At 36.9% G+C, this 26,112-nt stretch overlaps 3 protein-coding genes across 3 annotated transcripts; 2 read left to right on the top strand and 1 right to left on the bottom strand.

Annotated features, from left to right (window-relative positions):
- Positions 1-2,150: 2,150 nt before the first annotated feature.
- On the top strand, positions 2,151-4,000 carry LOC121746905 (ras-related protein RABA6b-like). The gene is made up of 2 exons (XM_042140861.1): positions 2,151-2,583; positions 3,501-4,000. Exons 1-2 carry the CDS (start codon positions 2,363-2,365, stop codon positions 3,952-3,954), a joined length of 675 nt encoding a protein of 224 aa, XP_041996795.1. The 5' UTR covers positions 2,151-2,362; the 3' UTR covers positions 3,955-4,000.
- Positions 4,001-4,969: 969 nt separating this feature from the next.
- Positions 4,970-8,199, bottom strand: LOC121747562 (thaumatin-like protein). Its single transcript, XM_042141615.1, has 3 exons — positions 8,039-8,199; positions 7,578-7,943; positions 4,970-5,431 (listed from the first exon to the last, which is right to left on the bottom strand). The coding sequence occupies exons 1-3, from the start codon at positions 8,172-8,174 to the stop codon at positions 5,130-5,132; spliced, it is 804 nt and encodes a 267-aa protein (XP_041997549.1). The 5' UTR covers positions 8,175-8,199; the 3' UTR covers positions 4,970-5,129.
- A 13,814-nt stretch (positions 8,200-22,013) lies between these two features.
- On the top strand, positions 22,014-24,468 carry LOC121746541 (WUSCHEL-related homeobox 1-like). The gene is made up of 4 exons (XM_042140423.1): positions 22,014-22,650; positions 22,728-23,042; positions 23,243-23,328; positions 23,968-24,468. The coding sequence occupies exons 1-4, from the start codon at positions 22,497-22,499 to the stop codon at positions 24,361-24,363; spliced, it is 951 nt and encodes a 316-aa protein (XP_041996357.1). The 5' UTR covers positions 22,014-22,496; the 3' UTR covers positions 24,364-24,468.
- The last annotated feature ends 1,644 nt before the right edge of the window (positions 24,469-26,112 follow it).

Here is a 26,112-nt window from a genome sequence, read left to right as displayed (position 1 = left end):
GTGGTGAGGCTAAGTCTATGACTTTTAATGACTCCTAAGGATCTCGAGGAAATTGAGTTCTCAAGGAGACCGAGTAGGGCAAGATACTCGATTAGGAATCACCTATATAAGTGTGAAGTGAGGCCGCTTCAAATAACACACTTATGAATCCAAAGTGGTGTCCAAGGCCGCAAAGGACATAAAACGTGAGAACGGATGAGGTTGAGGTGTTTAAGCGTTAACACCATTGTCTCGGTGCACGCCGTGGGGGATTAGCTCAAAGCATCACGCTACTAAGCCGTCTGTGTATCCGATGGTGTCGACTATGGAGGGTTCAAAGCCAACAACTACCTATCCTTATGCTTATATACCTCGTGAGGGTTGAGCTTGTACCTGCATGCATATGCATTTGGCTATTTCCACTCATGTGGGGGATTGTTGGAATCTTGTTTTAAGATGTCCGGTCAATGAAGTTTGACCAATAATAAATATGACAAGACATTTAATTTTGGAGAATTAAATGATATAGTGTCGATCTACGTTCCGCGTAGATAACCGTAGCATATTCACTTTCTTAAATCCAATTCCCGGTGAGTAAGAAATAGTGGATTAAAGTTGGTCACATTGTAGCTTTTGATAAAGCTAGGAGTTGAAAGTGTATGGAGTAATTAACTAGTGTTAATTATCCCACATAGGAGATGAGACACATCTTTAAATGTGTATTTATTAAGTGACTTATTACACTTAGTAATTATCATGGACTAAGATGGGTGAAAGAGCCCACATGTGCGCACACGCGCGCCGAGCCGAGCTGCGCCCCGTGCCCTTGCCCTTGGATCTTGGCAATTGGTCTTTGGGCTTGGTTCTTGGGCTTGTCCCAGGATCCAGACTTAATGTTTTGGACCACCTAAGTTTTGGGCAGCAGCTTGATCAACTTGACATGATGCGCCTTGATCAGCAGTTTGATCAACTCGGCCTGCTGCGCCTTGAGCAATGACTTCAGTAGCCTGATCAACTTGACATGCTGCGCATTGATCAGCAGTTTGATCAACTCGGCCTGCTGCGCCTTGAACGATGGCTTCAATAGCCTGATCAACTCGACCTGCTGCGCCTTGAGCGTTGGCTTGATCAGCGTCTTGATCAAGTCGAAGTCCACATGTGACGGTTGAACTAGGGCGTGAACAACGTCTAGATTCAAAGTCGACCACTCTAGCTTTCAAACTCGTAACGGCCGGCGATTACAGCCCCGCCATAATGAGCCATGATGACAACCATCAAGGCTGAGTTGACCCCTGCAGTGGACCAAGCCTATAAATAGGCTAGTCATTCCTTGCATTAGGAATAGAGCACAATCAGAATAACATACTCACAAGCATCATACTCTCTGCATAGTCTTTCTTTCCGAAGCTCTGCCCTCTCCTCCATCCAGTTCGTCGGAGCTCTGTTGATTGCGGTGCTGCTTCACCAGAGACGTAACCGTTTTATCTTTGGGGACGACAGGCCAAACCGAGAGCACTACCGGGGCGCATCTCGTCTTGCGGAAAGAGGACTCCTTGACTCGGCTAAACGCTTTTACGGTTTTACAGTATCGATTTCATTGTAATTTTCAGTTTTAGTTCTTTCTTCCTTCTTGGGTTGTATTTCGCCTGATATTGTTTATCTCTTGTAATTCCAGCATTATCCCCAACAGGAATGTGAAGTCTACTTACCATTTATGGTAAAAGTGAATTGTGACTCTTATTGTGGAATATATTGAAATGACAAAATATGACACTTATTGTGGAACGGATGTAGTATGAAATTACTACAAAAACAAAAATCCCTTTTCTCAATTAGGGTTGGACACTCGTGACATGCACTCAATTAGCTTCAAGAAAAGTCAGGTATGTTTGTCAAAACTTTCTCAATTTCTTTACGATAAAAAAGAAATAAAGTAAATTTATACTCTAAACTATTTCAGCACTATTGATCGTCGCTTAAACTCTGAAATTAATTTTCCAAAATTGATACAAAATCGGTTAATAGTTGATGATTTAAAAGAATATTTAAAATAGTTCAATATAAATATAATGCGGAAGTGATTTGGCAATTTAAAGTGATATTTTACCCAAAAATAAAGCATTATATGTGGTGCCATGATTAAAAAATTAAAAGCCAACAAAGCCATTTGACAACAATAATGAAGCAACAACCAAAGTATGTTACTTTCTTAATGCTATCACATGCCACTACTCATCAATATATCTCCCTTGTGAACTTTGCTTAATTACCTTCTCTCCATATTATGATCATGGCATAAAACCAATATTTCGAATTTCTTTTTTGCCTATGATCTCTTTACACAAATCTTGTTAATTATACATAATTTTTGGATTATAATTGGATGATGGAAGGTTCATTTGACGAAGAGTGTGACTATTTGTTCAAGGCGGTTCTAATAGGAGACTCGGCCGTGGGGAAGTCCAATCTGCTGTCGAGGTTTGCTAGAGATGAGTTCTGTTTGGAGTCGAAGCCGACCATCGGAGTCGAATTCGCCTACCGGAATATTAGGATCGGCGATAAGCTCATCAAAGCTCAGATATGGGATACCGCCGGCCAAGAAAGGTAATCACGCTTCTTCCTCTTTTAATTTCTGTTTATATATATTTTTGGTAATACTTTGCTTTTGTGTGTGTGTTTTGATGGATCATCATTGATATGGACTTTAGTGTTGTGAAAATGAAATTGGATTATCTAATTAGATGATGGGGAGAGTTTATTTTTTGATGAAAAATGGGAGGAGTTGATGGGTTTGATATTGTTATGAGTTGTGAATGAGTTTTTGTGAATCAATTACTATACTGTGTTAGTAGAAACTAATCATAATTTGGTAATTTACTACTACAATTTATATCGAAGAAACTCCGCTGGTTGAATTATACATATGCCTTTTTTTTTGAAATACTCCTACTATGTGCTACTACTATTTAAAAACATAAAATAGTTATGTCAAAGTATCAACTTAAAAAAGTAGTACTCCCTAGAAGAAGGTGACTGTGGCCCCTCCCAAGATGATGATGGTTTGTCAAGACTTTTTATGGGATTAGATTAAGTAAATAAAAAATAAAGAACGGCAAATTGATTGAAACAAGGCATTCCCAATTGAAGAAGGACTGCATAGCTGCTCTTTTGTTTATTATAGTTAGATATATTTATGTATGTGGTCTATTAGATATATACTATGAAATAGTAGTAATAAAAATCCAATATGAATTAAATGATGAGAGAGAGAGAGAGAGAGAGAGAGAACATGGGCCCAATCATGCATAAAACACAATACAACGAATACAAATCCAATTAATCACTCTCATGGGCTTAGTTATATCAGTAATGGGCTCAATTGCGCATAAACACAATAAAATCACTTTCATGGGCTTACTTAAACTCTCAATTATGTATTCATATTTGAGGCAAAACATGGTTCTACATTGGTTTCACTCACTGTTACACATTTGCCTTAGATTTCATTGATGACATTTCAGATTCCGAGCCATCACGAGCTCATACTACCGCGGGGCAATGGGTGCCCTTCTCGTTTATGACACAACGAGGAGGTCGACATTCGAGAGCCTAAGGAAGTGGTTGAGGGAGTTGAGGGAGTTTGGTAGTCGCGAGATGGTGGTAGTGCTGGTCGGAAACAAGTCCGACCTCACCCACTCCCGAGAGGTCAGCTTGGAAGACGGCCAAAGCCTAGCCCAGCTTGAGGACCTCTCCTTCATGGAAACTTCAGCTAAGGAGAATGTAAACGTGGAAGATGCATTTTTGCAAATGATCAATAAGATCTATGACCTCACTTCTCATAAGGCCCTAAACACTAAACCAAGTGATCAAAAAACTGATACTATTAATGTTGAAACATTAAGTGGGAACAAGGAAATCATATGTATCGATGAAGTGTCTGCCACTAAACAAACTAGTCGATGTTGCGCTTATTGAACAAGGTTGATTGATTTATTATGAATGTAGTATTTGTTTGTGTTTATATACTATTTTAACTTTTTTCAAAGAATCATTTCACTACATCCTACAAAAAAGAATCTCAGATTAAGTAAGGAGCAGTTAATATTTTGTCAAGTTTAGTTGAGAAAATAAAATAAACCCACAAAAGGCACTAGATGACTGAAAAAAACCAGAAGTTAGAGCATCCACAATGGCGCCTAGCGCACCGCCTAGCCGAGCCCCGGCGCTAGGCGGTGCGCTCGGCGAACCATTGCAACCGCCTAGCGGTTTTTTGAAAAAAAAAAACGCCTAGCGCTAGGCGATATACGAGCGCTGGGCGATCCGCTCGGCGCCATTGCAGGGTCCGGATCGCCCAGAGGAATTTTTGTATTTTTTTAATTTATTTTCGAAACACTATATATACGCGCTTCGCACGTCATTTTCATTCGCACCACTTGTTTTAACGAGTTTTCTTTCTATCTTAATTTCTGTACAAGAGCAACAACACGGCGATTTGAGTGGAGGCGGCGGCGACGACGGTGGCGACGGAGACGAGGAGTGAATTTTTTTAATTAATGTATTTTTTTTAATCAATGTAGTTTTTTGATTTTATTGTACTTTTTTTAATTAATGTACTTTTTTAAATTTTAATAGTATTATTAAATTTTCCCGTATCTGTATCGTAAATTTAGTTCCGTATGTTGTGTGATTGTTAATTATTTGTTTTATATAATTTTGAGTGACGTGACTAGGCTATGGCTGAGCTATTTGCTTGACTTGATGATGTGGCGTGAGGATTTTTAAGGCTGATGATATGGCAAGAGGAGTTTGTGACTAGACTATCGCTGGGCCTACCGTGGATGCTCTTAAAAATATTTTTCATCTGACTCCGCAGAAACACGATCTCAGTCACATGGCAAAGAAATGGATCCAAAGAAACTTTAGTTCATGCATGGCCCACAAAATACAAGGAATAAAGTACTAAATTGATTCCCTTCCAATGCATTGCCTATTAAAACAAATAATGACCTACATTCAACATGCCATGAATAGAATACCAACAAAATTCCATTGTTCAAATCCTTCAATTGTCACAACATACTTAATGGTACTAGCTAGCTAACTATGATGATGATAATAATAATGTAGTGCTTCATAAATGGGCGATATGTCTAATGGTGGGCGCAGAAAGTGAGCAAATAGTTGCTGCCGGTGCAAGTGGCGATGCTGGTGGGGTCGTCGTAGGCATACGAGTAGGCCTTGGGGCAAGCCGTCTTGAAGATCCGAGAATAGGCCGTGGGCTTGCACGTCTGGGGGTTCCCGAAGCTCCCTGTGCAGCAGTACCTGGGTGAGTTGAAGGCGAAGCACGCGCTCTTGCACGCCACTACCCTCTTCTTATCGTGAGAACGGACCTGTAGACCGACCGGGCACATCATGTTTAGGTCGCTCACACACCCGGCGTAGCTGCATTTGCCTGTGGTAAGATTTGTGATCACTATTAGAATTTAGAATTGAACACATCATCTCCTTTAAACACCTTATATCCAAGACACATCATCCAACAATATACATATTGACACCAGATCTTTACCAAATCGACGTGAAACAAGCAATACTTTAGCAATAGCTATAAATCAAGATCAAAGGGAAAACATACTACACTTTTTACATTAGGCAAGAGGAATAAAGACTATAAAAAATTCAACTTGTGAGGCAGATATTGTTGAACTCGAATGTGTGAAAACAGCTTTTTGAAAGATAATGCCATCGAAATTATAAACTTCCGAAATGTTAAATCGTGTGAAAAAGTAGGAGAGAGAAAAAGGCAATACACGAAAAAGGAATAAGTTGAGATAAATAGGATTTCAAATGTGGCATCAGCAACTCAAGAAAAGCATTGAAACTTGAAAGTAAAACTATTGAATAGTGACCTATCCATGGACCCTTAAGAAACATATTTGCAGTCATATTACAACAAAACGATTTAATTATCACATCATATTCTTCTTTTATGCATTCAAAAGCTTCTTGAATTAATTAAGCTTCAAAAGAAAACTAAGCCACATTAAAACACCTAAATATGTTTTCTTGCATATTGTTTATACAAGCGCTGATTACACTTTTGCATCAAAAGTTTGGATCAATTTTCAGATTCACTTCGACTTATTAATAAATAATAACCAATAAATAATTTTTCGGATCTAAACTTAGATCCCCTTCGACGACAATGAAAAGTCTGTGACAGCAGCTAGAAAATTAATTAATTATATAAAGTGCCGTGTAAAATATTTTTTAGACTGATTAAACTTGGTAGAAACTATAATGAAGTATTGTTAAATAATTATAAACCTTGACCTCCAATTCCCATTTTTAGCTCAATTAAAAAGGGTTACAAATATAAGTACTAGTATATGTGACCTAGTTTGTCGAAATTTAGTGAAAAATTACTCCATGAAAATAGTAATCCGTCAGCCATTAGAAGTCTCATTTATGGGCGACACGGGTATTAGCGGTTGGAAAAAAGTGAGTGGAATAGGGGTCTCACTTGTATATATTAGTTTAAAATAAAATGTGAGTGGAATGAATTAGTGGATGGTGGGACCATATTACCATTTATGGTAAAAGTGAACCGGGACTCCTATTGGCAGACAGACTAAAATGGAAAAACGAGACTCCTATTCGAGGACAGGGGGAGTAAAACCTTAAAAAGTTCTAATTAGAAATCCGGTCATAATTAAACTCTAGACATGTGAGCTTTAGTTGACTAAAAATTCTTAATAAAAAACCATTAGGGCATCTGCGTGTCATCGTCCTCGGGCGCGCCATCGGGCACTATTGTGGGTGCCCGGACGATGCGACGCCCTAAGCCCACGCCCTATGCTTCGTCCACGGTAGAAGCGCGCCCGATAGGCCATCGGGCACGCCATCGTCCGCGCCATCGGGCTCCCTTGTGGGTACGCGGACGATGGCGCGCCCGATGGCATGCGTTATTTATTTTTTTTTATGCTAAATTCGAAAAAATTGTTTAAATACCCCCTACCCCACCTTCATTTGTAACATTTCATTTCACGATTCCTCGTGAAATGAAACCCTCGTCTTGGCGATGTGTTGGGTGGATATATCGGAGGACCCGATATTCGCGAACAACTAGAAGCAACTCGCGTACTGGGAGCGCATCGCCGAGCGCTACAATGCAGTCTTCGCCGGTTTTTATTTAATCGTTGTGTTTTTTAATTAGGTTGCATTATATATTTGAAAATATTTAAATTAATTAACTAAACAATAGTAAAAAACCTATAGGGCGACTCACTGCAGGTGGAAGGGTATGAGGATAAAAAAGATGACATTAAGGTGCATAGGGCGCGCCTTAGGGCGCCCATTGCTAATACCCTTAGGTGATTAAATTCGGTGCTAAAATAAGCCAATTGTAATTATAAAATCATAATTAACCCCCTTTTAATAGTGTAGATGCAAACAAATCTGGAAACACATTTAAAATAGAAAATGTGATGGCCCCAATTAATTAAAGCACACATTCTAAATTTCTAATACTACTAGGTATAATCTGAAGCGCATTTAAGTGCAGCAAATTCAACATTGAATTCGATTTCAAATCATACCTTTGCCGCGGAATGGAGTAATGGAGATGGCCAGATTGTAGCCGTCGACGAGGCTGACGTCATAGAAATCCTGCTCGTTTCCGAGGGTAATCTCAGCGAGCGTCGCGGGAGGGGTTCCGCCGAGGCCGTTGCAGTAGAGAGATCCGCCGCAGTCGCCGGTGGCGCAGCGGCCGCGGCCGGCGGCGTCGAAGGAACAGCCGTGGCGGCCCCAGACGCGGCCGGACCAGCCTGCGGGGAGCTGGAGCGCGTACGATTTTCCAGGAGGCAGCTTGAATCCGCCCTTGGCCAGCACTGGAGAGCCGCTGCCAGGCTGGATCCCAGGCCAGACAGGGTGGCTGCATTTGTTGTACAGCGTCATTGTTGTAGCTGCCAAAATCAATTGAAAAAATTAGAATTAAAAATTAGAAATTGTGGCGGATTTAGGTTGGAGAATTTGGATCTGGAGGTGAGAGAGAGGTTACCTGAAATGTGAAGAGTGAGGAGGGAGAGAAAGAGGAGAGAAAAGAGAGGTTGTTTGAGGGATTCCATGGTGGGAATGAAGGTGGTGGTGGTGGTGGTGGTGGAGGAGGAGAAGAGTGAAGCAGAGTCTGTGCTCATTTACTGAGTTTGTTGGAGGGATTTTATAGGCAAAAATGGGGAAAAGGGTTTTCATATTCTTCTAGAATTTATAATTTCTCATACATCCAATTTAATAAATAAATGGTGGAAAATCTTTTGTAGCTCATAATTTTCATTTCTTCACACAATTTCAGGATAATATACCAAAACTTTAATATTATTGATTTTTAGTTGCAATATATAAATTCTTATTAAAATGGCATAGTAAAACTAAAGTCCGAACATTAGTTATAACTGAATGATTATTTTATAATTTTGGTCGGAAACCGTCTTCTCTATGAGATGGGAGTCCATGCTCTACTTTTATTGCTCCCCGACGGAACACACGCGACATCCGTCTCTCCTCTGAGGAGGATAAAGTTCAAAAGCAGTAAAAGTCATCCTCTAATTGAAACTAAAGAGGTTAAGAGCATTAGCAGCGGGACGCCTTAAAGCCCGCCTTATACACCGCCACATCAGCATTTTATCCTCCTACCCTTCCACCTGCAGTGGGGCGCCCTATAAGCCGCTCTATATGTTTCACTATTGTTTTGTTAATTAATTTAAATATTTTCAAATATGTCAATGCAAAATAATTTAAAAAATATCACTATTAATTAAAAACGGCAAATCCTACATTGATTAAAAAAAAGTTTTACACGAGTTAGAAATGAAAAAAAAAGTTGATTATTCGGGATAGTACTGCGTGTTGGAGTCGAACGACCGATATTCGTCAGGGTCTGTACCCGGCCAACGTGCACCACCCCCAAACATCGGACTATTCGGACTTGGGTATTCACCGGAATCCATTTTATAGTGTAATTTGAATGTGGAAAAGGGAATGGAACTGTTACAAATGAACGTGGGGTAGAGGGTATTTATATGGAAGATTTGTGCGACAATTGTTAAGTCCGTTCGATCCAACAATATTTGGATTTTTCATAAATATATACTCACGCTATATAATTCCACTGATATAATCATGTGAACATTTGATTATTGCATGAGCAAGTTTTTTCTTTTACGATTTCATTAAGAGTGAAATGGTCTATTTTTACATAAAATGGTTAGAATTTATATATTTTAAAACTTCGTTACTATTAAGAGCATCTCCAATGGGAGATGTAAATGGAGAGGTAAAGTCATATAACTACCATATTTACCTTTTTTCTATAAAAAATCATTTCTCACGTTTGCCACTATAGAAAATGGAAACCATTGAAAAGATTTGAAATACTGTATGACAAATTAAGTAATTTAACATAGTGGTATAATAATAGGTTCTATACTACATTTCTCCAATTTGATATTCACGGGGTGCATATTTTAATATGTAAGCGGCGGTGAAGCATAGAGTTAAACTTTATAAATCACTCTCTCCAAATTACAAAAGATGTATACATTCCAAAATTTATTACATTTAAAACTTGTAACAACTGTTATTTGAACTCTTTTACTTTTTGTTTTAACTTTTAACTAGAAACAAGAAATAAGTTAAAGTAATAGTACCAAAATTTAAATTTAAATTTAAACTTGTAGTAACACCCTCACCTAAATAATTGGTCGAATTGTCATATCTCTAATAGTGTGAGTAGTAGTATGTGTATGTCCGTCCGTGCTTGATGTACCGTACATCTGCGCAGAGTTAATGTAATCGAAAAGGAAAATAGACATTTAGGACTATATATTATTTGACAAGGATTTAATGATATTTGATCTTTTGCCGGACTTAAATAGATTATAGGAAATTTTATAATAGTTCAATTAGAACCAATTGTTACCCGTCTCGCTATCATCTATAACAAGGGCGTTATACTCCAACTATTAATGAATTGGGAGTTTTAATTGGTGGAAGAAATGTATATTACGATTTCTCACCTAAATACATAATTTAAATTGCAAGAGATGTGGAGTGAATGCAATAGATCGAATTGACATGCTTCATCGATTATAGAAGTTGGAGCAGTTCAAGCCACATGTATTTTTCAATTATTTTGAGCTTTTCATATGATTTTCAATTTTTAGTGAACTAGTTTCATTATAACAAGATAAAACAAGAAAGGTAATCATTTCCTAACTAAAATTGAGTAAACATCCAACTATGTCGGTTAGATTGTTATTCATTTCATTATTTTGACCTTACAAGCACCCATGTAGATATTAATTGCAGAAGAATTGATATTATGGTAAAAAAAAATTGAAATTTGTGTGTGTATGTGGACATGATTATTATGTGTTGGTTGGAAAATAAACATAAACAATCACAGATATAAAAAAAGGACATATATAAGAAATTGTTTACTCAGTTTGAATTTTGATATGCTCTTGATATCCATATATATATGAAAGCATCGATAAAACATAGTAGTAGAATAATTGTGAAACATTGAAATGTACTAATAACTATTTTAATATGCAATTTCAAAAGTTATAGAACTAACAAAAAAATATACTAGTAATATAAATGACTAGTAAAATGCCATAAATGGCTGTAAATCTATTGTAGAAACCATCAAATAGTTAACAGTAAATAAGATATTGCTGCTTTGATGGATGGAGTTTTTAAAAAGTTTTAATTACACTACCGACTTATTCAGGCCAAAGTCCAAAGATATTTCAACTGGAATTGTTGTAGTTTACCATGCAGCTTCACGCATTCCAAAGAATAAACCATTTACTAATTCAGTATTGCCACTCATTATTTTTAAATTGTTTCCACAAAAATCACATTAGTACTATAATTCCAGAACTTTCACATTTAATTACTTGCGGTAATAAACTTTCTATAGGCACAATAAAATATCGTCTTACTTAAATGTTAAATTTAATTAACAATATTTAATTTAAATTAATAAAATTTCATTATCCAGATGTAAAATACTGTTATGTAATAAGGCTAAAACGGTGTATTGTTACTAAATGATATTTTTGCTAATCGAAGGGAATAAAAGTTGAACTACAGTTATAAATAATCTCTTCCATTATGATTTTCGAGGTTCGCAGAATAATTCAGTGACAAACTACATAACGATTATTTAATTACTCGGTGACATTGGGTAAGATATATTTAGTCACCAATAGATCTATAAATTGTTAGAGCATTAGCAATGGGGCACCCTAAGGCGCGCCCTATGGCGCGCCACGTCAGCAGTTTTATCCTCCTACATCCCCACCTGCAGTGGGGCGCCCTATGGCGCGCCACATCATCATTTTATTGTTTTATTTAATTAATTTAACTGTTTTCAAATAACAAGTAACGAGTAAATAAAAAACGGTCTAAATAACAAACGACGAATTTTTAATAAAAAAAAGTTACATCATTGAACTAATAAAAAAAAAACTAAGTCGGACCAATTTCCAACTTCCGACGCAGCTCATCGAGTAACGCCGAGAGATATTCGGCTTCGTCGGGGTCGGTACACTTCTTGAGGGCCCTGTGCGTCTGCAACATCGTCCTTGCCATCGACGCTGTTGCTAACGACTCAAACGCGGTGGCCGTCTGGGTCGGGAGCTCTATCGGGACCGGAGCTTGGGTTGCAGCGGTCGACGATGAGGTCGCAATCGCCTTCCCCTTGGCCTTCGCAGCCTTGACGTCGGGAGGACGCCGGAAGGACACCGGTGTGCCGGAACTCCCTTCATCCACGTACGTCCGGTTGAGGTCAACCGGGTGACTGCCGCTGCCACTGCTCGTGTAGTCACCAACTTCGGTGACCTTCGTCTTCTTCGGCGCACCAGTGTGCAGAATTCCACCTTAGAACTTCTGCTTCTCCCTCAAGAGCGCCCAGATGGCCTCGTGCTTGAAATCGCCGAACATCGACCGGTACGACAACATCGCTTTAGTGCGCACGTCGCTCGCGCTCTTGCCGTTTACCTGTGACCGCGTGAACTTCTCGAACTCCGCCGCGTACAAGTTCACTTGCTTCTTGACTTGATCCCAGTGCTTGCAGAGTTGCTCACGCTTGCGCTTGTACGCGGTCGGCGGCTTGACCGAATTGTAGAGGTCCGCGATGCGTTCCCAGTACGCGATCTGTAGCTGGTTGTTCGCGAATATCGGATCTTCCGATATATCTACCCAACACCGGGCCAAAGTGAGAGTTTCGTCGTCGTTGTAGTTCGTACGGCCGGGGGCGTACTCATCGCAATCACCGGGAGGCGGCAACTTCTGCGCCCGCTGCCGGTTCCGCTTCTTTCTGGCTGGGGCGGAAGCGTTCGCGGCGGGGTCGGGATCGGCCGATGCGGTTGGGCGGTGCGGAGACGGCTCCATGTCAGACAACCCATACGATTCCGTACTGAAATCGGGATCGTAAAGGGTGTTGGTGTCGAACGAACGATAATCGTCGGGTTCTGTACCCGGCCAATGCGCCCCTGTGCTAAACGTAGGACTATTGGGGCTTGAATCCATTTCGTAGTAATTATGTAAATGTAAGTTTCGAAAATGAAATCGCGTGAAATGAAATGTTACAAATGAACGGTATTTATAAAAAAACGAAACCGCGTGCCATCGTCCGCGGTCGATCGTCTGCGACCTCCACAATGGGGCGGACGATGACCATCGTCCGCCCTATCCTCCGCGACCGAAGTATAGGGCCGCGACTATCGTCCGCGCCCTATGGCGCGCACCCGCAATGGGTGCGGACGATGGATGGTGCGGACGATGCGCGCCATCGGGCGTGCCATCGTTCGCCCATTGCGGATGCTTTTACATTACATATATAGAGTTAGAAAAAGTTGTACGGCGGTTATATTTAATATTCTTCATTATTGCTGACAAAATAATTAAGTAATGAAAACCCAAATTTCAAAGCTCGAACTTCATGAACGTTAATCAACAGTGAGACAAACTGTCAATTTGGAGGATTAATTTGTGGTTTACGGTTGGGGTTGGCTAATAATAAGAAAAGTGTATTTCACTTTAATTAAAAATAGATGTGAAATTTTATTTGCAGAGAGATATGCCTTTCGCTTTTCACTTTAACGAGTTCTTCATCTTTTTAGTAACGGCTAAAGATAATAAATATGCTCTATAAAATTAAATATAATACATATACATATACATATACATATACATATACATATACATATACATATAAATAAAAAGGAAAGAAAAGACCACTTCCTCCAACTTAAAAGATACTCCGTCCCCGATTAATTGTCACTATTTTCCATTTCGGTCCGTCCATCAATAATTGTCACACTTCATTTTTATCATAAATAGTAAGTAGTTCACATATTCCACTAACTCACTCCACTCACATTTTATTATAAAACCAATATAAAAAAGTGGGTTACACATTGCACTAACCTTTTCAACTAATTTTTCTTTATTTTTCTTAAAAGTCGTGTCAGGTCAAAAAGTGACAATTAATCGTGGGCGGATGGGGTAAAAAAGGGAAACAACTGATATAAAAAGAATAACTAAGTATCAACTTTATCCTTTAGAGATACCTAAAAGATGGTAAAATTAGGTATAACATGGTACATGGAGTAGTATACTACATTCACCCAAAAAAAAATAATTTTAGTTGTAAATAGTACTCTCTCCATCCCACAAAAATTGTCTCACTTTGACCGGGTACGGGGTTTAAGAAATATAATGAAAAGTAAGTTGAAAAAGTTAGTGAATTGTGAATCTTACTTTTATATATTAGTTTTATAATAAAATGTGAGTAGGAATGAGTTAGTGGAATATGAGGTTCACTACCAAAAATGATAAAAAGTGAAATGAGACAAATTTTGTGGGACGGATGAAAATGAAAAAATAGGACAATCTTTGTGGGACGGGTGGAATAACTATTAGTTTAAACAAAATATATAATAAAATCGAACACTTTGTTCTCCATATGTCATAAAGTAAACTGCAAAAGGAAAAACTATTTAACAAAGAATAAGGAGGCCAAAGTCCAATAGTTTGAGTGAAGTGCATTTGTTTTACTATTCCAATTTTAGAGTTTATGGGACATATTAGAAATTGACGAAATTTTATGATTTAAATGATTATTATCCCTTGAATTTAATAAAAAAAGAACTGTTCATCACGTGTGAACTCTCGTTAGTGGAGTCAATATCATACCCACTCCATTTCCTAAAAATAAAAATTATTTCCTTTTTGGTTCGTTAACTAAAATTAGAAACTTTCCATTTTATGAAATGGACCCCACAATCCACTAATACTAATTTCACTACTTTTTCTCTTCCATTATCTTACTTTACCTATTTTTTCCGTCTCTCTTACTTTATCAATTTTTATATTAGAATCTATGTTGTTTCTAAAGTTTCTATTTTTGAAACAAATGTAGTATAATTTGGCTAAAATATCGTGTTTGGGCAGGAATAAATTAATAGGCCCGTAGCACATTATGGACTTTTTCAATAATATTATTGGACACTAATAAAAAATAGTAGTAATATATTTTGTTGGGCTCACAAATAAGTTAAAGCTTAACAGGGCTTGAGCTTGAAGGAAGGCAGCTCAAGCATTGCAAGTAAAGTGTAATCATATCTCTTATGTAAGTTTACTTTTGGCAATAAGATGACAGATAAAATTAATAATTTTGTATTTATATTGATCAATTAATTACTTTAAAATTTGTTTAATCATTTAATCTCTCAATATGACCGAGGTTAACGTAATCATTGTTTGCTTAAACGAATATGAATTTTGAATTTATTAGTCAAGCCCTTGATAACTCTTACCAGTTGAGTTAACTTTGCTAATTGCTAGGATTGGAGAAATTCTTATAGTTAGAACCAAAATATTCAATCATGAAAAAAAACGATGTCTTACTTGACTTTTCTTTGAAAATAGACTTGATTACAAAAAAATCCCTTTAATCCAAAATACTTAAATCACAAAATGCATGATATAAAACTTTGTGTTATTCTAAGCTATTCTTCTCATGCTCTAAATATACACAAACGATTCTTACTTCAAATATGGACATAATAATATTTGTAGTGAAATTTCCATTATCATCGGAATTTCGTCCATTGTACAGTTATTATTAATATCCTAAATAATTCAAATAACCGTAGATTGATTTAAAAAAATTTATACCACAACAAGAAAGGGCATTTCGTAAACTGAGAAATATAAGACATTTACTTTCACGATAATTTAAAACATATTATGTTGATTAAATCGTAAAATTTGATTAATCAAAGTATCAAACAAATAAAAGCCCAATTTAAGCCTATCAGATTGATCGGAGTAAATCATATGAAGCCCAACTTAAATAAATCGGAAAGCCCAACAATAAAATGAGCCCAAGCATCTCTGTGCGTGTTTTCTGGAAGAAAGAGGAACCGCCGATATAGCTTAATTAATCTGTGATTGGTAACTAAATAAATAACACAATATCTGAAATTGATAATGAAGCTCCTATTGTTAAATAATGTATCCCAGTTTAAACATATTATACAGGCCGATTAAAAATTATTATTATTCGTATTCTTATTATTAGTATTATTTTTATTATTAGTATCCATCAGTAAATCATGGCCCAAATATAAAATTAACTCATTAAACGTCCATTTTTTTCTCAACCAAATTTAATCTCGCTAAGACATTAAATCCATAATCACATTGTAAATCTTTACGTTAATGAGCTGTGTGCAAAATATAAACTTAATTACATTTATTATATGCAAAACCTGATCAGTGACTTCTTTTTTCAAAAAATATGTTCTCAAAATTTTATTTTGTGTGAAAATCGAATAGAATAAACATTCTAAGATACAAAAACGAGATATAAAGTTGGAAAGTACGTAAAAAATAGAAAAATAATCACGTCACCGAACATTATTGTTTCCGGTAATTTTCTGGTTTGTTAACTTTTATTAGGGAAGTTTAAGACTTAAAAAACCAACACATACATATATAAAATGACAAAAAAACGAAATATAGGAAGAAAAAAAAGATAAGAGCATCCGCAGCGCGTCTCGCGGGCGTCTCGGTCTCGGCTCGGACAGACGAGACGGCCGCGAGACAGCGTTGCAGCCTTCCGTCCCGGTCCCGTCTCGCCGAGCGTCTCATCCAGGAGGGACGGCTCGCGCTACAGCTCGCCACGCGCCAGCGCCACGTGGCTCGCGCTGGCGCTAGGCGTGACGCCCACTCGCCGGCCAGCGAGTGGGCGTCGTCACGCTGACGCAATAAATCATTTTTTAAAAAAAAATTCGATTTTAATAAAACAAATTAAAAAAAGTGGTAATATTACTATTGAACGGTAATTTTTTTTTTCTTTTTTTACTCTATAAATACTCCTGTTTCATCCTCATTATACACACAAACACACATCTATTATTCTCAAATCATCTACATTTCCTCTCCAATTTTCATCTCACCTCTCCAATTTTCATCACAAAATGTCCGGCGACGGAAACTCTGGCGGCTCCGGCGACTTTGACATAAACACGTTTGGCGACAAGGGGGCATGTACAATGTTTTGGGTGGTTCCGGTTCCGGTTCGTCGACGCCGACGGCGTACCAACCACCCCATTTTGATGTGGATGCATACGCTCGTCCCTCCGCCCCTAGGTATTCGCAGGGATTATCCCAAATTAGGGAGGATTATCCGGATGAACCCAATCCAGAAGGTGGACGAGGCTGTGGAAGCTCCATGGGTCGCGCATTCGACGCCGTGGAGGAAGAGGAGGAGGCGGCCGAGGAGGAGGAGGATATAGGTCGTCATCCATACAGCCGGGCGTACACGATGACTTTGTTCAACGCTTGGGTCAGCGTCTCGTACGATCCCATCGTCGGGAATCAACAAACCCGCAAGTGTTTTTGGGAAAAGGTCACCGCCGCCTACAACGAGAACAAGTCGACTCGGTCCCGCCGCCGCACCCTTAAGATGCTCCGCAGTCATTTTGACCGCGTCGAGAGAGAGGTCAAAAAATTTGCGGCATCTACAAGAATGAAGCAGCTCAATACCAAAGCGGAGCCAGTGGAGCCGACATTATGACAGCGGCTTTGCGAGTCTTCTTTGACGACAACGACAAACATGTCGATGTTTGGGAGGCCGTCAAAGACGTTGAAAGGTGGGCCGACGGTGTCCAGTCCAGCCAGGGCTCGAGCTCGAAGCGCACGAAGCACACGACGGGTGGCCAATACTCGTCTAGTGAGGGCGGGTCAGGCAGTGCCTCACAAGAGGTTGAGGGCACAACCACCGATGCAGGGGGCTAGAGGGAGGAGGGGCCGAGGCGAATTAAGCCAGGCGGGCTCAGGCTCAAACACCCTATTGTCCATGTACTTGACCGCCACGATGGCAGACACTTCCCGCATGAATCCTCCACAATACCAAGCCCATCTTGCCGGAATTGAGTATATGACAAGACAAATTGGTATTCCGCCTCCAGGTAGCTTGAGTGCACCGCCACCGCCTTCGGGGGGATGATTCGTCGGCGGAGTAGTTTTTATAATTTCTATAAAATTATATTTTAAATTATGTCTTTTTTATTTATTTTGCTATGAATTTAATTATGTATTTTTTTAGGATTTTAAGCTGTAATTTTATTTTATTTAATGAAGTGTGTTTTTATTAATTGAATTTGTTGGAAGTAAAAATAAAAAATGAAATTGAATGAATAGTTAATGGATGAGATGGTTAAGAGACGGAGGGTTGCAGGTGTTGTCTCTTAGTTAAGAGATGGAGTGAAAAGTACAGTGGAGCCCATGAATAATTAAGAGATGAGACAATTAAGAGACGGATAAGAGACAGCGTTGCGGATGGTATAAGATTCAACCAATGCATCAGTGACACAAGTCCCATAATCTTAACAGCTCACGATTTCTCCAATTAAGACCAGCGCAGAAACTCATCTGCAACTGCAATTATGGAAGTTAATTTTCAGTTAGTGATTTGATTTTTTACAAGCCATCCAAAAATAAAAGATAATTTTTTAATTAAATTTAAAAATTAAAAGATATTATGTATGTACATTTATGTTTTCTCAAGATAAAATTACCAAACCAAAAATTCAGGTATTCACAAATTTGGGAATTTGCGTATCTCGTGGTACAATTGCAAATTGTAATAATAGTATGCTTTAATATGCAGAATTGAAAATTATGAAATTGATCAGAAATCACACAGATGGTATAATTTATTTTTTGGTAATAGATGGAGTATAATTTATTAATTTTGTTTAAATAAAATATATTAGTTAATGTGGAGAAATGCAAATATTGACATCTGAGTAATTGTAACATGGAAGCTTAATTGATTCTTTATCAAGAAATGTAAACAATAAACATAAATGTATTTTGTTTAATTTGGGGAATGGAGTGTACAATTGAAAAAAAAAAACAAGAAATTAACAAAAAAGAGAAGAGAGAGTAGAGATACCAAATGAGAGAGTGTTAGAAAAGTGAAACCGCCGAAAAATAAAATTAAAATCCAGAAGTCTAGAATCCATTGGATACAAAAACATAAAAAAAAAATGATATTTTCATCCTAGAAATTGAAAAAATACCCCAAAGGATATTATAAGTTTATAACTATAGAATAGATAATTCAAATGTCAACTTTTTTTCATGAGAGAAGTGAAACCAAGAAAGTCTAGATCTCTATTTTTACAATTCACTTTCAAAATTAAATACAGTAAGATTTTTTTACCATAAAATATATTTCTTTATATAAAATAAGATTTTAACACTATTTATTTGTAAATGAGATTTTGCTTCAATGTAATTCCAAATTTTAGAAAATCAAGTTATAATAAAATACTAGTACTAAATAAGTTCAGATAAAGTCTTATTTTCCCTCATTAAAGATTTAAGGCTGTTTCTAATGAATTATCGTTTTTGTTTAAAAGAAAGTGTGACTTGTTCTGAGTAAAAGTTTTATTTGACTTTATAAAAATATAATTTATAATATTACTATTATAAATAAAATTATTCTTGTTTAAAAAATAGTAGTATTAATTAATGTAAATAAAAATCTTATTTAAGAAAAATCTTATTTTTATGTAAATGAAAAATTATTTCTAAAATATACTTAATATCTTTTGAGAGTTAGGAATCAAACTTAAAACCTCTACTTCCATAAGTTGTCACTTATCCACTTGGCCACAGATTGTATTTGCACTTACCGGGTCGAATAATGCTATGCAGCCACATTATGGCCAGCCATAAATTAATTAAATAATAAAAAAATTGATTTTTTTTTCAAATTTTTGGTTTAATACTACTTGATTTTACTTTTATATCATCTTCATTATATGTTGCTCAACATGTTAGTGTTGCTCTTTCGTAGTTTTTGCTCAACTTATTACTACTGTCATTTCTTGATTGTTGCTCAACGTATACAGTAATTCGTGATATTAATGTGTTTTACGTAATGGAATTCAAAGATAAGTATCAACTCACAAGTCCATTCACACACATATAAGTTTATATCGGTAATTCTAATTTTTTTATACATGTAAATGGACTAAATTAACTCTTTATGGCCAGCCACATTATGGCCATTTAGCATCACTCTACCGGGTCATCAATAATATATCTAGAGTTGGTCTAATCGTACAGTTAAAGATTTTGGATTTCAGTCTATCACAAACATGATCTTTGAATTTTTGTTCTTTTGAAAATAAAAAAAGATTTTGGATTTCAGTCTGTCATAACGTTATCTTTGAATTTTAGTTCTTTTGAAAATAAAAAAGTCAACAATTCATATGTGTGGTATCAGTGGCGGACGCAGAAAAAAAAAACATGGGAGGGGCTGCACTGTATATACGTTTATGTCCGTGAATAACTGTCTCATACTCCTAGTTTCATTTCCATTCGTCGAAGACTAATTATCTTATTTATCCTTTTATACTTTTGGTAATTGAACTCCACATTTTGTTAACTTCTACCACTCAAATTTTATTATAAAAATTAATATATTCAAATTTAAATCGAAACACCTCAAACTCTAATCCTAAAATTACAAACTCTAACCATAACATCTTAAACTTAAAATATATAAAAATTAATATTTTTTCAATCAATCAGATTATCCTATATGAATGACACATCCAATCCATGGCATTTTTGTCATAATTTCATTCTTTATTTTTATATTAATAGAGTAAATATTAAAAATTGTTACTATAATAACTCAAAAGAAAAAGAGTAAAAAGATGAATTAATCATCTACTTACAAATTTTACAATGTGAGACACGCATGACACAACTTTCAAAAACTAAAACAACACTATTTAAAATTATATTAAATACTCATTATTTACTTTGGGAGTTTGGGTCATCTTCTTCCCAAACGCCAACACCATGGCAACCGATTCTTATTCATCTGTAGTTCTTCCATCTGTAAATTTATTTAAGCCCTTCTACCATTCAATCTCCAACTATTTAATCTTCGTTAGCATTGATTTGGCAAGGGCTAAAGATTGTTTTTTTGGAAATATCAAAAAAATAGTTACTGAAAACAAGAAGAAGAAAAAAATGTTGGGAGGGGCTATAGCCCCTCATCGGCTCTTACTGTGTCCGCCACTGTGTGGTAGCTATACCCCTAGTCTATTGAATATAAGATATATTATCAATAATAATCAAAACTGGTTCAAAAGAATGAAAACCACTACTCCCTCCATCCGTGAATAGGAGTCTCATTTCTTTCTGGTATGTGTTTTAAAAAGTGTTAAAAAAAGTGGGTGGAAGAAAAATAGTGGAATATAGGTCCACTTGTATATAGTATTATATTTAAATGATATGCTAATGGAATGAGATAGTAAATAGTGGGGCCTCTTTACCATTTATGGTAATTAACCGAGACTCCTATTCACGGATGGATCAAAATAGAAAAACGGGACTCCTATTCGCGGATAGGGGGAGTATTTATAAGTGGTTTGGAAATCCTAGAAAAAAATTAGAATGAAATTACAAAATCATATAAGAGCTTGAATTTTTTTGGATGATTTTAGCCCTTAAACAATGTCGGATGCCCGAAGGTCCATCGTAAGCCATGGCTAAGGAGATGGGTCGTGTTTTCAACATGTTTGAAGACACTAAATTCTCTCAAAATCGCCTAAAGTCCTCTCTTCACAGATGGTTGTGTGCTCAACATGTATGAACACACGGTTGTTTATATCACACTCTGTTGCATCTAACATTATTGGTAAAATTATCATAACTTTCTCTAAATAACATGATTGAGAAGTGTAAGATATCCACACGAAAATTTTCGAACATGACTATATTGATGGCCTTTAAATAATGGAACAAACTCATTTTTACCCTCTTATATTTTACAAAACTAAACCAAACTAATCAAGCAAATAACTGAACGAGAATTAACTAAGGCGCGCACATATAGCTTGAAAACTACTCCTAAAATGCATTATAATACCGTGTTTATCAATACTTAATCTCTTTTCGAGTCATATTTTTCAACAAAAAATATAGTACAAACTTGTAACCAAGTGGTAGAGAATAAAACAAAAACATGGAGTACTAAAATAGGAGTAGTTCTAAAAACACAATATAAACCAATCACTTCTTCTCTTAACCTTTTCAGTTTCAAAGTGCAACAAAATGATGGCCTTTGATGTAATTAGGGGATGACAAGCACAAATATGTGTTTGCAACGTTCAAAAACACATGAGTGCGTAGTTATAGAGAATTCTTCACCTCAATTGCGGTTCATGTAGAGGTAATTTATAAAAGGATGAAGAATACAAATATTCCAGAAAACTCACAAACTTATATAATTTGGGAGTATATGATGAATTGAAATTGAAATAATAGGAAAAAAGATGAGGGGCAGTTCGGATTGAGAATAAGTGTGAAAGGCACGAGACAGGCAGAAGAACAATAAATGATGTTGTAAGAAGGTGATGAGGCTTATGATAACCCTCATCATCGTCACGTCCCTTTCCCTTCACGCTTCTCGATAACTCAATACCCAGAATTCCGAGCACCCTTCTTATTAATCTTATTATTGATATTTTATCATTTACTCCTTTACTTCATCATATTCATATTCGTATTCATATTCAATTATTCATCCTCTCCCTGTGCTTTTTTATGACTGCCACTGCCCTCTTCATTTCCTTTCCTCTCATCAAAACCCAGTCAACTTCCTTTCTTCCACAATTCGAATTTCACTCTTAACTGTTTCAGCTCCGTACAGATAAAAAAGCTTTTATATTTATTGCCCACGGCTGCTCTTCAGCTCATTCCCACCTTTAATCGAAAACCCTTATTTTCGAGAGAAGCTAAGGAAACATCCATACTCTCTTTTACTACTATTCTTCAGTTGGAAAGCTGGTTTTCTCATTTTTGTTATTCCAAAAAGGTATGATCTGATAATCATACTCACATTAATCATGTGGATGATGGGATACACCGACGGCGGCGGAGATTTCAACACCATCCAAGACCCCTTCAACGGCCGCAAACTCCGACCCCTCATTCCCCGCCCCGCCTCTTGCCTCTCCCGCATCCATGGCGCCGACATTTTCGCCCTCAATCACCATCTCGGCAAGTCATCACTTTCACATTCATATTTATATATACATTTTCATGAATAATAGTACTAATAATAATAATGGGAGCAGCAATGGCGGAGCAAGGGAAGAGAGATCTGACGACGCAGCAAGTGGTGGTGAGCTCGCGTTGGAATCCGACGCCGGAGCAGCTGCATACGCTGGAGGAGCTGTACCGGCGGGGGACGCGGACGCCGTCGGCGGAGCAAATCCAGCACATCACGACGGAGCTCCGGCGCTACGGGAAGATCGAGGGGAAGAATGTGTTCTACTGGTTCCAGAACCACAAGGCGAGGGAGAGGCAGAAGCGGCGCCGCCAGCTGGAGTCATTTCCCGACGAGCAGGTGCAAAGCAATCAGGAAAACGGAGAGAAGAGAGAAGCGGCAGGTAAAGAATATTTATTATTTTAATTAATATTGTCGGGATGCGTATATTATTCCTTGCTGTGGATTCCAAAACCCCACTTTGTTTGGTAGCATGGAATTCTGCCATGAGAAGTTGCGATCCATTGCTTGATTCCGCGATGGGGCTTTGTTTGTATTCTCGGATTTGTTTGCTTATTTTGTTTTTCTGTTTGTCCTCACCAGCGAATACGACACTATTTGAAGTTGAACACACCAAGGACTGGCCATCTCCTACTCACTCTACTACAGCTGCTTCTGCTGCTGCTCAGGTTCATCACTATCCTCTCTCTCTCTCTCGAATGATTTGTAGTATAGTAGCTAAATTCATGACTTCACCAAATTACAAGTAGTTTCATCTTGATACTAGCTAGGGCTTTAATTTGGTGTTGAATGATAGGAACATTTTTTTTATACTAATGTGGTAGTTAGTAGGAGTACTACAAATTAGCTCATAATTATGACATGATTATGGAAATTAGGTTGTGTGGTTGGAAAAAGTATTATGTTTCAGGGGATAGGAGTGAAGAAGCAGCAAAAGCTATTTTTGTTGGGAAATGAAAATGATCCAAAAGCTGCATACCTTCCTTTCTGTCGGGGCCTGCATTTTGTTACTATATTTCTAGGGTTTTGGGGATTGTGCTTCTTCATTACTTTTTGGAAGCAATGTAGTGGACTACTAATATTACCATCTCTTAACTCAAATGACACTTTCACCCTTGACATTTTCCATATAAGTTAGGTCTGTCTTACCTTTTATTATTATTATTATTATTATTTGTGTTTAATAGTACTCCATTTAACTGAAATAGGCAATTAGGGATGTCAGAATGTGTGATGGGTATTTAGTATTTAGGTTAGTGTTTGACTAACGCTTAGCAAGTTTTGCATGCAATAAATATGATTATCAGAAAAGTGGAGAGGGAGAGGCAGAGGCAGAGGCAGAATGTAAAGCAGATGATGGATGGGTACAGTTCGAAGAGGAGGCAGAGCTACAACGGAGAAGGAATGCCACGTTGCAGATGATGAATTTGTCTTGTTCTTCTTCTTCTTCATCCTCTTCCGCCCCCACTCCCACTATTCCTTCTGCACTTGCTACTATGCAATTCAACCCTCAAGATTTCTTCAACATTTTCTTCCAACCCTACCACCACTCCTCCTCCGCCGCCGACGCACAGACCCTCCAGCTCTTCCCCCTTCAGAGCGACACCGACTGCCACCGCCACGAGGATATTCGGGATGCTGTTTCCCTCAATAATATTGCTGCCCCTTTCCAGTTTTTCGAATTCCTTCCTTTAAAGAATTGAAAGTTAGGGTTTTCTCGAATTGATCAAACTTAATTTGCTTCTCAATTTATGTGATGTTAATGTATTATGATATGATGATATGCAATGGAATTTGTGCTTCTTTCATTGCAAATAGTAGCAAATTAGCATGAGCTTTGAATATTCCAAATGAGACGAAAATCAAAAGTTAATGTGGCTGTATGAATTTGTCGTATGTTGAAATTTGGATAAAATCAAATAAAGTGGTAAGCTAATTTGAGGAAGATTGGTCTACCTTTGTTGACAATAGTAGAAGGGGAGAGAGAGAGAGAGAGAGAGAGAGAGAGAGAGAGAGAGAGAGAGAGAATCTCCAATAAAATCATAAATTTAGAATTCAATGAGACTGAAACCAACCATAGAGGGAGGTGACTCGTTAGAATCTTGGGATAGGTATCTGGTAATACACTATAGGCTATAGTCGCATTCAGTGCTAAATTTGTGTGACATTAACCGCTATCTATTAGACGGATTAAGAACAGTTGGATATGGATTTAATCAAGTGTTTTATGGAGTATATTAATTGTCGTCTTTCATTGAAATTTTTTATTTTTCTTGCATACCAATAAATGAATATGTTGTTGGGGTAGGAGTTTGGCTAGGGTTAAAGACCAGTCTTATATTGTCCCTTCTCATAGTCGGTGCGAAATTGTCGAATTAATAGGAAGGGAAAAGACACATGTACGTAGATGTAGTGGTGGACACAAGATCTTCTTTAATTCAATGTATTTTATGAGAGGTCATACTGTTATGTGATGGATCAATACTTGTGTGTGAATGAGATAGCCACAGCAGGGGTCGACAAATCACAAATTTTACAAGTGTAGACACTAAAAAAAACAATTTGGATAAATAGTACTACTCCTATAATTTATGTTACATATAGTTACACATCTACTCTAGACTTCTAATGCATTTTTTAGATCAATATTTGAAATACAAAACGCATATACTTTATAGTATAAGTAGTATATTTTGATATTCCTAAAAGTATGATAAAAATAGATAAATGTTAATAGTTATGTATGTCCAAATTTGATTACAAAACTCTGCATTTTAGTTTAATCATTTTAGAGAGATGATTATAAAATTAGCCGCATTATATTGTTACAAAATAAATGAATTTAACCTAACTTTCGTAGTTGAACTTTTAATTCGTAATTAATGGAGTACGTAGTTAAATTGGATGATTACGAAATCGGTATTTGAATTCTTGTATCGAAGAACATAAAAAATTAATTCAAAATTGAAACTTGATGAACATAATCAACTGCATTGATACATTTCATTTGATTTTTTAATTTATTGGTTACTATTAATGCCAAATTAAAATCTTTTAAGTTCAGATTTCCCTTTTAAAGGGTTTCATATAAAAATCATTCATTAAAAAAATATGGTGTTAGTGACGCAAATAAAATCCGCAATATTTCAAATCTTGTATATTTTCCAACATTTAAAAGACGTACTCAATATTATTTCAGAAAATGTTCTTGCCAAACTACAAAACAAGTTTCGAGTAATTATATGAACAAAGAATATCCCAGCAGTAAAAACCAAGACTTCCCAACCTTCAATCATGCACCATCACTAGAAATTTACAGCCCTCGACTCTTAGCCGCTATATATTGACCTGATTTTGTACATCGATTTTTTATTCACAAAGACTAAGTTATCCCTTTTCTTTGTGTTGATTGTACGTTTGTTGTTCAATGATCACTGAATTTCTTCTTTAGG

This window comes from Salvia splendens, chromosome 9 (genome assembly GCF_004379255.2).
Source record: "Salvia splendens isolate huo1 chromosome 9, SspV2, whole genome shotgun sequence".
Lineage (NCBI taxonomy): Eukaryota > Viridiplantae > Streptophyta > Magnoliopsida > Lamiales > Lamiaceae > Salvia > Salvia splendens.
This window is presented reverse-complemented; position numbering and strand designations above follow the sequence as displayed.

What these genes read in the sequence shown, in the direction of transcription:
- LOC121747562 (XM_042141615.1), bottom strand. Translation starts at nt 8,174, where the DNA reads ATGAGCACAGACTCTGCTTCACTCTTCTCCTCCTCCACCACCACCACC. An exon ending in CCTCACTCTTCACATTTCAG is followed by an intron (nt 7,944 to 8,038) that starts GTAACCTCTCTC and finishes TGATTTTGGCAG; the next exon opens with CTACAACAATGACGCTGTAC. An exon ending in TACTCCATTCCGCGGCAAAG is followed by an intron (nt 5,432 to 7,577) that starts GTATGATTTGAA and finishes ATCTTACCACAG; the next exon opens with GCAAATGCAGCTACGCCGGG.
- LOC121746541 (XM_042140423.1), top strand. Translation starts at nt 22,497, where the DNA reads ATGTGGATGATGGGATACACCGACGGCGGCGGAGATTTCAACACCATC. An exon ending in CGCCCTCAATCACCATCTCG is followed by an intron (nt 22,651 to 22,727) that starts GCAAGTCATCAC and finishes TAATGGGAGCAG; the next exon opens with CAATGGCGGAGCAAGGGAAG. An exon ending in AGAGAAGAGAGAAGCGGCAG is followed by an intron (nt 23,043 to 23,242) that starts GTAAAGAATATT and finishes TGTCCTCACCAG; the next exon opens with CGAATACGACACTATTTGAA.
- LOC121746905 (XM_042140861.1), top strand. Translation starts at nt 2,363, where the DNA reads ATGATGGAAGGTTCATTTGACGAAGAGTGTGACTATTTGTTCAAGGCG. An exon ending in GATACCGCCGGCCAAGAAAG is followed by an intron (nt 2,584 to 3,500) that starts GTAATCACGCTT and finishes ATGACATTTCAG; the next exon opens with ATTCCGAGCCATCACGAGCT.